This window comes from Mustela nigripes, chromosome 1 (genome assembly GCF_022355385.1).
Source record: "Mustela nigripes isolate SB6536 chromosome 1, MUSNIG.SB6536, whole genome shotgun sequence".
NCBI lineage: Eukaryota > Metazoa > Chordata > Mammalia > Carnivora > Mustelidae > Mustela > Mustela nigripes.
Genome location: NC_081557.1, coordinates 245,971,644 through 245,983,808, shown reverse-complemented (window position 1 = coordinate 245,983,808; position 12,165 = coordinate 245,971,644). Strand labels below are relative to the sequence as shown.

Below are 12,165 nucleotides of genomic sequence, written 5' to 3'. Positions count from 1 at the left end.
ACTTAGGTTAATTTGGAGGGAATAAATGTTTCATCTGAGTGTTACATTACATTTTCATGTTCTTAAGGTCCTAAATCCCAAAATTCCGCACAATGCAAAATATTCCAATATTACAGACAACATAATTCACACTGGAAAGTGTTCTCGTATCATCACCATATGTAAAATACTTAAGTTCCTCCTGAGTTTTCTAGAGTCCTTTGGCTCAATATACTTTTATGTCCTATAGTGGAATAGAGCTTCAAATGCATGAAGTATAGGAATTACCAGGATCAAAGAAATCCGTCAGGGTTTTAACCTACGGTAAGATCTTTTTCAGGTGCTTCTGCATTAAGGAATTGGTGATGCATTAACATTGAATCAAGTACAAACACGATACCAAGCACTTCTATAAACCAAATCTATTGCCTTTTCTCTTCTCTGCAGTCTCTGGAGTTAGAGGCTGTGTTTCTTGGAAGAGGAAATGCAGGCAGAGGTAAAGTAGGGTGCCCTCGAAAGTTAGGTGGCACAGGGCCTACTCAAAACCAGGTAAGGACTAAGCCCAAGCCTCCCACCCCCAACTCCCAAAAGAAATCACTTTTCTCTCTTGTCTCCTCCTGTTCTTGTCCCCTCCCAACCCAACCCAAAACAATACAAAACCAGATTCAGGTTTCCCAGCCACAAGTCCTTCCAGTTACACAGCTATATTCTTGGAAATTGATGAATGGGTTTTAAAAATCTGATTACACACAATAATACGCTCAAAACATCCTTACTAATTGCTTTCTGGAGCTGAAGCTGATAGATCAACATGCTCCCTAATCAACTTAGCAAATTAGCACTTATGGAGTTTAATATTTTAAAAGCATCGCTTTCTATTCAAATTAATAAATGGTTCCCAATCACGTTTAGGGAAAAAGTAAGACTCTCTCTGCACGCGGACTCTAACTGCAAGTAAAGGGTGTTGTTCTCCACGTTTAGTCTGGTGAGATGATTTCCATTACAACATGGGCAGAAATGCCAAAATTATATGAGATTATTGTGGGATAAATCACAGACCTCTAACACTGCTTCATGAATTATTGAAGAAACATGGGGAAAAGAGGAGAGACGAAAACAAATAGCACATCATTTTATTATCCCTCGTGATGAAGAAATCTGCCACCCTATAAGTACTTAAAAGTCAAGCACTAAGACTATAATTGCATTAAAAAAGCAAGAAAATAGATTAAATTCAAACGATGCTCAAAAAACAAAAATGCATAATTTAGAAATTATTATTATTTCCAGTAAATCAAAAACATCCAGGACATTCACTATGTTCTGCACTCATTAAGTAGACCTTGGAAAATAAATATTTAGTGGGATTTCCAGACTAGGGAAGAAAAGGCTAAACCCATTGTGCACATCAGCTATGATGGGGTTAGGACTCTAGGGAACCATGATCTAGCTGATGCTGTCTAGAACTAGTGTGTCAGCCCCTAGTGGGTCTCTTTCCTGAAGGCTTATGCTACAGCCTATAAGGTTGGCGGACGGAGTAAAGTAAGGGGTGTACTAGGAAGAAGAAGCCCAACCCAGCCCTTCCTGCATCAAACAAACTAGTCCCATAAATGGTAAAAAAGAGAAACCAAAGGCCCAGGTGCCTCCCTAAAAGATTCAGAGAAATATTTTCAGCTCCCAGCATCTCACTCCTCCATACAGAAAGTCTACAATCCATTTCCAAGCTCAAGTCATTCAGCAAGGCCTAGAATTTTTGAAAAAGTTCCACTTAACATTTGTTTGCTTAGGAGGTGGATGGTAGAAAAATGACCCATTTAAACAACTTCAGTTACAGCTTTCCACTTCCCCTTTCTTAAGACTGGTAGAATTTGCTTCTGTGATCTAGCTGGAAAAGGCGACAACGATCACTTATTCATTCATTCATTCATTCATGTGGTGACAATTACATTTCTAGTCATCTCTCAACATTCTATTAACACAAAAAGGCAACTATCTAGCAATTTCTTCTTTCACTACTGGTAGTAATTTATACATTCCCATAGAGAGATTTACCGACAACTTCCAAGGTGGTTGTGACATTCGCTGATCCAAAAGTATTATTGGCATAACACATGAACACTCCAGAATCATTGACTCTAGCTGAGCGGATAGTCAGCTTTTCCTGACGTACAAAATTGAAGTCACCCTGATGCCAGCTATTACTCTGCGTCTGTGCGTTAGTCTGCTGGTTTTGGAGGGAGAGAAAAATAAAAATCAAACATTACCATAAAATTTAGATTCAGGATCTTTCCTAGATAAATTAAAAATAGCAGCAATTAACTTCTCCATATTAACATTCATTATACACTCCTTAAGTAAGAATAATAAAGCATCATGACAAGTCTGTCATTGGAACACTTCATGTTACAAGATTATATTGAAAGATAGTCATTATTAATGATTGAAAAAAAACATGAAAATTAATTTCATAATAACCATGGCACACATAATTCCAAATTCTCTGTGGCACTATTTTTTTTTTAACAGGGCCAAATTTTACAAGTTACTCTAGAAGAAATATTACAGAATACTGATATTTTACATTGACTCAGCATGGTGAAGTCATATTAGTATCTGCTGTTAGGCCATCTTTTTTTTATTCTATATCCTAGTGATTGAAAGAAAACACCTCGCTAATTATAATATTCTATTTCATTAACATTTATATTATTTTCACGAAGAGAAGTTGAGTCACAGTGTCTACAAGATTATTTATTTGTTTATTTGACAGAGAGAGAGAGCACAAGTAAGCAGGGCAGCAGGCAGAGGGAGAGAGAGAGAGAAGCAGGCTCTCTGCTGAGCAGGGAGCCTGATGTGGGGCTTGATCCTAGAACCCTGGAATCACGACCTGAGCCGAAGACAGCCACTTAACTGACTGAGCCACCCAGGCGCCCCGATTCACAATGTCTAAAACTAACTTGGAAATGCACTCTACAGTTCTCACCCAGCAGAATATTGGCTTCTATTAAAAGAGGTTCCAAAGTATGTGAGATATGTTAGACCAAGCCCCAAATTATTTAAACCTGAGTAGAAGAGAAAAAGTTGCAAATTTACTCTTGTGATATCATCATTCTACTCATTCTATTCGTCTGCGGACAAGACATGGAGAGATTTTTTTTTTTTTTTTTTTGGTATAGAAAACATCATGGGAATAAAACATAATAAAAACTATAGCCACTCTGAAAATACTAAAGGAAGCACCATACAGCTTTCTGCATCTTTCAAATTTTCTGTAAAAAACCACATTCCTATTGAAAAAAAATAACAACTGAGAAAAGAAGGTAAATGGGACCCGATATTGACATGGAATGAGATCAAGGGTAACTCACAGGCCAAGCAGTGGTGAACTTCTAGCATTAGACCATTCTGACATTACTGTAAATCAGAACAATCCTTATGGAAAGTAAATGGGCAGTTTGTTCATACCCCTTTATCAATTCCAGCAAATTTATCTCAAGGAAACGACTCAAACAAACAAACAAACAAAACAAAACAACAAAAGGCTCCAAAACATTTACTGCAGTAAAATCTTGGAAATGACCTAAAGGTATACCAAGTATCGAAATTACAAATGTAAAAATAAGGAAAATGTTTGTATTACTTAAAAAGCATAAATTAAATGTACCTTAACACTTCAAACATGATAATACATATGCATGGGGCAGAGAGAAAAGAAATATGAAAAAAAAAAGTAGACAATAAAGCATTTATAAAGACCAGCCACATAAAGATACTGAGCTCTTAGAATGCTTGAGGTCCAAATTACGTTTTAAATATACAATATGTCCCAGATTTTGAAGACTTAATATGAAAAATGTAAAATAACCCATTGAAAACTTTTTATAGTAATTACATAAGATACTATTTTAGTTTTATTAGGTTAAAAAAATGTACTAGAATCAATTTTACTTTTACTGTCATGTGCCTACTGGAAAATGTTAAATTATATAGAAGGCTCACATTTTATTTCCATTGCATAGCACTGCTACATGCAATGGTGGAATTATATCTGTTTCTCTCTTTTTTTCATGTTATTATATTTTTGGAAATTTTTTTTTTTACATTAAAATGAGCATACATAAGAGCAGACTGCCAAAACCGAATGTTTTGAAATAAAAAGAAGAGAAACCTGCTTTGTTAAGTAACTGTGAGATCTTGAGCAAGTCAAGGATACTACTGGTCTCAGCTTTTGTTTTTAAAAGGGAATGAGGGGCGCCCGGATGGCTCTGTAGGTTAAGTGTCTACCTTCGGCTCAGGTCATGAACTGGGGGGGGTCCTGAGATCAAACCCCTATGTCGGGCTCCCTGCTCAGTGGGGTGTCTATTTCTCCCTCTGACTCTCCCTCCTGCTCTCTCTCTTATAAATAAATAAAATCTTTAAGTAAATAAATAAAAGGGAATGAGAAAGCAAAGGTCTTCAAAGGCCTTTCCAGTCTGAAGCACAATGCAGACATGAAGATGCTCTCTTTCAAGAGATTCTTCTAATAATTGGCAGAATCTGCCATTTCACTGCAGAAGAGCAATGAGGAAGATCAACAACAAGGTGAGTTGACACTGTTCTGTCCTCTCCCAGTGCATCAGGTCACACACATCTCTGCCAAGACAGAGTGACAACTAATAGGGACAGGTAACATACCACATTCTAGATTTATGGTATATCTTCCTTCTAATTCTTGCAAGAGCCCAAGGGTCTACCAGAGGGAGCTAAGCAGGAACAATGAACACATCAGTGCTGGGAGAATAGCTTGGTCCTAAGTGAGACAATATCAACACCTTCAAAACCTGAAGACCGTAATTCAGGATACTATCAAATATCATAATAAAAAGTAAAAACACAAGGATGTAGATGCATAAGAAAAGCTAACCAAGATTCATGGCCCAAACTGTTCTCTCATCTGAAATCAAGGATTATAGAAAGCCTTAAATAAACTCCAAGATTCTGACATTTTAAAACAAATGACTGTAAAAACTCTAGAACAGTCATTTTATCCTCCATTTCACTGTTGAGTTAAACTTATTCTAAACAATCAGAATCAAATACCATGGATTTTAAAGATAATTTTGATAGTGTTAACAGCGTTAAGTATTCCAAATGAAGCCAAAGGATATCAACAAAAGAGTCATGGATGAACCTTGGCATAGAGCCATGAGCCCCATCTGCAAGTCACACATTACATATTGTTTGCATGTGATTTGGTTTTCCTTAACCCTTGAGGTGCACACTGGGATTTCCCCAAAGGGCTCCCAACACTGAAGGCTTATATACCAGCGCCAGTGGATTAATTGGGAATGGCATGCGGGACTCCTGGGAAAAAGGGTTCAGAACAAAACTGCCTGGGGCAATTTAATTTCTCATCGAAAAAAGGCTAATTTTCAAGTTATACAGAGGCTCAAATACGCACATGGCCCAAACTGTTCTCTCATCTGAAATCAAGGATTATAGAAAGCCAATTAATACAGGATTGTGTCCTATAAGTTAAGTCAAAAATCCCTATGTAAGCTGTTGTTCTTATTAGCTTATATGATATGGAAAACTTGTTTCTCTGAGCCACTGGTTTGAAAGAACAAGTCTCTAGTACAATCTATTCTCCTAGTCAATGGGCAGGTTTCATTAGCAAGGTATCACCCATCACAAGTCTATGTGAATACCATCATAGTACTTTGCACTATGCTATTCACCATGGTTACTTATGGAGCAAAAAATTCTTCAAACAGGTGTGAAATTGCCAATGTGGAATACAGAGCATAAGTAGGAAGAAGAGGAAGAGGAGGAAGAGGAACATATACTATTTCTTTTCTCCAATGTAATGCATATATGTCTCCTGAAGAAAAACCACCATGACAGCTAATTAACTAGATGGCCAAGATTATGCAAATAAAAGTTATTGAATATTCAGTTGATGGAAATTTTCAAGTGAAATATTTGGGAGATTAGACATCTGAAAGACCTTGCTACTAATGAGTATTCAGAGAGAGAAAGAGGGAAAAAAAAAATCATATAACTGGCTAAAATTAAAGATATGCCCAACACAGCACCTAACATATAGTAGACATTCATCATGCATTTGTTAAATGAATGAGAACTTAAACATGTCCAAATGTTTCAGATTAAAGATAACCATTTTATTAATAGTGACTAAAACAAATAGAAAACCATTAGCAACTTGATCTCAGGTAACCAGCCTCAGAGGGGGTAAGTCAGATCAATACAAAAAGAAACACATCTCTGAAATGGATAAGCCATTTTGTGGGAAAGGAAAGAGCTCCTTGGTTGGTATCTGAGACCATTTTCTCATTTTAAATATGGAAAGGAAAAAAAAATTGACAACTTTCCCCAATATTTTAAATCATCTGGCCTGGATGTATTTAATAGTCTTAAAAATCAAAGGTTATGTGGTTAACCAGAAGTTTTTTTTAAAAATTTCTTTGTGAAAGTCAAAGAGACAACACATAGTAATAATAGGAGTCTGGAGTCCTCTCTTAGATTTTCTCAAAATAAATTGACAAATTGACATGCATTTGTCACAAATAATGAATGTACACATCCACATATGGTGTTCTGAAAGGGGAAAAGATGCATCTCGACACACACCCAGATAGTCCCACCTCAGACAGATACACCAGCTGAGCCTTGCCAGGACAATAAATAAACCCATTAAAGGGAAAACCTTATAATCTCCCACAGGGAGAGAATGATATATTCAGAAAAACAAAGGCAACAAACCACTCACCTGGCTGTTTTCCTTGATCCACATGGAGTCCACAGAACTGGACACATCCTTGACCAAGCACATCACAGAGAATTCCTCCCCTTCCCTAAGAAGAGAGCTTGCTTTGGACACCGACACCACCGGGACAGCTCTGATGGCTGGAAGAAACAGAAATGTGGCCCTCCAGTCATGTGTTCTACAATCATAGGCCATTTTCACTTACCACGTGCCCTCAAAGGCACACAACTTGCATGGTCGTCTTTTAAATAAAATATCAAGTATGGCACTAACCTATCTGTATTACTTACAGATCTGAAGACATTAGCAATTACATCTTGCATGCTTCGAACAAATTCATCAACATTGAGTGATGATGATAGGACTGTCTGCTCTGAGATGATAATGCTACTGGACAAGGCTGTTTTGAAACAGGGAGAAACCGTGGCATTGGGAAGCGGCTTTAATCTTTACCTCACACAACCTTGATGGTTTCATGAGAACATGACCTAAAACCAATCATATTCTTTTAACTAAACAGCCATCCTTCTCGGGAGCCTGGATGGTTCAGTTGGTTAAACAACTGCATTCTGCTCAGGTCATGATCCTGGGGTCCTAGGATCGAGTCCCACATCAGTCTCCCTGCTTAGCAGGGAGCCTGCTTCTCCCTCTCCCTCTGCTGCTCCCTTGCTTGGACTCTCCATCCTCTCTCTCTTTGTCAAATAAATAAATAAAATCTTAAAAACAACAAAAACAAACAAACAGGCATCTTTCCCATGAGCCATAGTAATAACCTCTTGCTCTTTTCTGAAAAATCTCCATTTTAAATAACCAATCTTTCCTTCATTCCAAGGAGCACACATTTTCAAAAGCCCTAATAAAAAGTACTCGGTAGCTGAATGTCAGCTGGCGTTGGATTTGATGATCTCGGAGACAAAATCTAGACATTTTCCAGCAATGAAAATAATCTACATAATGCCACCATAATAACAAGGTCCATACTCAGCTGGTACTTTCCTCCTCAGATTGGGAAGAGTTTGGGAATGCATTAAAATCAAATCACTGTGGAGAAAAGTCAATTCCTCTAGCAATAGTCCATCAAGGAGTGAATTGTGTCTATGTTAATCTTTTCAAACAGGGGAAGGGGAGCCTCCCCGTGAGGTTCTCTTGGGAGGGACAGCTCAGGCAGTGAGGAGACTCGGTGTCCTGAGGTCGGGAGGTGTCCCCTGTAGGGTCGGAGCGCCAGTCTCGGCTAGAAGCTGCCCATTGGAGGCAGCCGTGGACCGGGGGTGTGGGCTTGGGGGCTACGAAAGGAAGAATTCACAAGCAGTTGACAGCAGCTGGGAGGTGGGGGAACCACAGGGAAGAGCCGGCTGCCTGCCTGCCCACACTCAGATGACAGGGGACCGCCAGGAGAGAGACACCGCTCCTCCCTCCACACAAGTCCGCCTCCCCGCCGGAAGACAGAAAGGGCCCCTACCTGCCCTCACTTTCAGGGTGAATTTCGTTGACAGCACGGACTTGCCCTTCTGGTCCGCTGAGCAGTGCAAGCAGAGCCGGTGATACTCGCGCTTCACGTTTCGGATCGTGATGCCGGCCTTGGGATCGGCGACAAACGTCAAGTCCTTGGGAAGAGGCTTCCCCTCGCACCCCGTGAGAGAGTAATTGGTCACGTCTGGGTCTGTCAGAGGACAGCGGACCAGTGTATCATTGTCTTCTTTCCCATACAAGCGAATGTCAACGAGGAAAAGCCGTGCGGGATCTAAAGCGTGTCAAAAATGAGTAGTTTGAATGGATGGTTCCGGGCACTGACAACATTTTTAAAATGTCAAAGGACTCCGATTTTTTTTTTTCTTTGCAAGCAAAAGTAGAATTTATCCACATATTACTAATTAAGCCACAGGGAACATTTGGTAACCCCTTTCACGGGTCAGACACTAAGCTTGGACCATTACACTTTATCTCATTTAATCCTCAAAACACCCCCATGGGATGGGCATTATCGTGACCACCCTTTCAGAAATGAAGGAACCGAAGTCTCAAAAAAGTGACTCCCCTACCAAGTGACACGGCCCAGAAATGGCTGAGCGGACTCAAATCACAGTCCAACGAATACCGTGACTTGAGCTCTTAAACTCTGAGGGTATTTTATCACAACAGTTACTCTCCTTCTACGGTAGGAAATGGTCTAAGGGGGATGGGCCAAGACTCGGCCAGTATGCTGATACCTACCAGGATCAGGGAAAGGGGCCCCTTTCCAGAGCCCCCAGTCTCCAGGATCTTTCAGCTTCTGCATAAAATCTACAAAACTATTAGCAGACCACCCTGTACCAACGACATGTGGGCCTCACCCTTCATATTCCTTGAAAATTATGTATAAATATAAACTTCTGGACATCAAAGGAAGCCATATTCCCAAGGGGAGCTTATGACTTTCAGGAATATTATGATAAATATCATCCAAACCAGAACACTTGACAGTGAAGAGGAGTGCCATTAATAATTATGCCAGGACACCAGGTGTGAACTGGAAAGGCCCCAGCCAGAGTGGGACCTCCTATAGGCAAAGACAAACCTCATTCTGTAGACCCAACAGACAGCCACCTCTGCTGTGTAAAGATAATACAGAGAGATGGCGGGGCCAACAGATCATGTTTAAAGTGTTTCTTCACTGTCCTTTCCACCTGGAATTCAGGTGTTCCACAAAAATCAACCCGACATCACTGAAATACACTTACCATTTAATTTAGGAAAAAAAAAAAAATTTCCAGAATGAGTTATGCATCTCCCAGCCTAATGTGTTCTAAGAATAAAGTCTGTCATGATGGTGGAACTAAGGTCCGAGGCCACAGATGGTTTTTTTCCATATACTCTTTCTCAATTGCTTACGGCTAGCTCCTACAATGCCCCAGGTTCCTTCAGTGCTGTAACATAAATTACTTAAGTATCCAAACATCTTAAATCAGTAATAATTCACTGAAGTGGTAAGTTATTGAGGAAGACTTTCCTTTTCACGAAAATCCATGCTTTCTGTGAGACTGACCTGGCTAATTCAGCAGTTTGTCCCATCTATTCCGTGGTCTACCCACTGGACTAACATGCAGAATGACACTTCGAGACTACCTGGAAATTCCAGAGTACCTTCTTGAACATCAAAGAACAACCCCCCAGGATAGCTCAACCATCATGGAACCATACCCCAAGGCTAAGCTGTGCCTTGCCAAGGCACTGACCTAGGAAAGAGTAACAGATAAACTAAGGAAAGGCAGAGTCAATTCCAGGGCAATCTTCTTTACAGTGAACACTATAGGCATCAACTTTTATAAAACCTTGCTAGAGTTCGAGGGGCGCCTGCGTGGCTCACTGCCTTCGGTTCAGGTCATGGTCAAAGGGTCCTGGGATCGAGCCCCACATCAGGCTCTCTGCTCACCGGGGAGCCGGCTTCCTTTCCTCTCTCTCTGCCTGCCTCTCTGCCTACTTGTGATCTCTGTCTTTCAAATAAATAAATAAAATATTTAAAAAATAAATAAATAAAAATAAAACCTTGCTAGAGCTTGAATTTGCACAATTTTGTCTCCTGAACAAAAGTTCGGTGAGGATGACAGGCAGGTTGATCTTCTCCAAATGTTCCAGGAAGAAACTAAAACTCTCTGAGCTTGCTCAAATCTGCCATCTAGAACAAATGTATTCATTACTCTTCCACGGTATCATGGGTGAGGCCTCCTACACTGGCCTGTTTCAATGGCAGCCCCAGTCCAGGCACAAACTCAGGACCAGAACCCAGACTTCATTTCTCCTCCTATAACCTGGGTCTGTCTCTTTAAGCTTAAAGTACTTGTTTGTACATCAACAGAAAGGTTCTTCCTCCCTCCCACCGTCAGCTAACCTCCTGTGGACAAGGATGTGAAAAGCACAAACACAGATGAATCACTGAGTTTATCATAGGAAATGAGATATGGAAATCCAACGATCGTATTTTTCTTCTGTTTCTAAGAGGTCACGGTTTAAAAAAAAAAAAAAAAAGAATCAAATGACAACCACTAAGAACCTAAGAGGGGACGTGGGGTGCTTAGCTGGCTGGCTTATTTTTCTGGAATTTGCTCCCTCAAAGTGGGTCAGTTCTTTTGAAGTGTTGGGTCTGTTTAGGCCGTCAGAGGCCTTTAGTTCCCTGAAGTGTTTTTACTAAGTGGGAGTATCTAGGATCTCAAGGCATTAAAATGCAGCTCTCCCAAAGGGCCTCATTTATTCTCAGGGTTTACTCGCAGTGCCAGGACAAATGGGCTAACCATATTGTAATCTCATTAGGAAGAGTATCACAGCCTTGCAGACCTTCAGCTGGAGTCATACCCACAGCCACGATGTATCAAAAGATGGGGGGAAACTAACAAAGAAAAATTTGTTTCAGGCGCCCGAGACCCAGCCAGTAATATTTCCTCTCTGGCTCAGCCATCTAGATGTCATCCATAATTAAGAACAGGATATTAAGTTCTCTAAAGCATAGCATGAAAGAAAGCCACACATTTACCTCTAACAAACACATAAATGGACCTGCTTAAGCCGTCTCTGTTGGTGCACGTGTAATTGCCCGTGTTGGCGGCCTCGGCTTTCTCCGTGACCCATTCGTTGTGCGTGTCCTCCTTCAACTGACCCAGGGTCTCAAAAGTCCATTTGACAAATCCTGGATCGGTGCATGACAGCCTAATCTCGTCGCCAGCACTGACTATTAACTCTGATTTTGCTGGATGGATGGATGGTAGAGACAGTTCCCCTGGACTCACAGATGGTTGAGAAGAGCCTGCCAAGAGAAATAAGAATCGTGTTGAGTATGATCTTTTTCCTTGGCGAAATAAAGCATTTCTTCCAATATTGATTGCCATCTTCTGTGTGCTTGCTCTACAATAAAAATAGGACAAAGCTGCCCTGCTATTTATAGTTAGAAAGAGTTCTGTTTCAAGTTTCTTAAGTTCATCTAGAAGATTATTTTCCGCAACTCTCCACTGATCCAAAGGGTCACACTTGGTATGCAAGCCATACTTGGGGGATGCCATGGCCTTCTCTGGGTTAAACACACAGCTGGGTCAAGTTTCTACTCTGAATATGGGCCATTGCCATGGTACTGACATGCTGACACCCAGCTTGGAAATAACAAAAACAAAACCTCACACTATCAAAAAAAAAAAAAAAAAAAAAAAAGCATAACAAAACAAAAAAACTACTGGCCTGTTACTCTTCTGGCAAAACATACTTGACCTTGACATAGCGTAGCTGTGAATTCAGTTATTTGTATGCAATTCTCCTAATATGGTGATGTTCATCAAAAGCAGAACTATTCTGGAGTTTCAAACAAGAAGGCAGAAAATGAAAATCCCATTTTAAAGATCAGACCGTGAGCGGTCTCATGACATACGCTGTGTTGCTGCCTGATCAAACCAATGCCTCGA

General features: G+C 40.3%; 1 protein-coding gene across 4 annotated transcripts in view; it reads right to left on the bottom strand.

The window, feature by feature from the left end:
• The window catches only part of KIT (KIT proto-oncogene, receptor tyrosine kinase), an 86,277-nt gene that overhangs the window by 37,910 nt on the left and 36,202 nt on the right, over positions 1–12,165 (bottom strand). For 2 of the 4 annotated variants that reach the window (XM_059384128.1, XM_059384139.1), the window contains exons 2-5: positions 11,250–11,519; positions 8,205–8,486; positions 6,749–6,885; positions 2,032–2,203 (exon numbers count right to left, since the gene is read on the bottom strand). In XM_059384128.1, the coding sequence (XP_059240111.1) occupies positions 2,032–2,203; positions 6,749–6,885; positions 8,205–8,486; positions 11,250–11,519 (861 nt within the window). The remainder of the gene's footprint in view (positions 1–2,031; positions 2,204–6,748; positions 6,886–8,204; positions 8,487–11,249; positions 11,520–12,165) is intronic. The other 2 variants (XM_059384147.1, XM_059384134.1) reach the window with 1 other exon arrangement.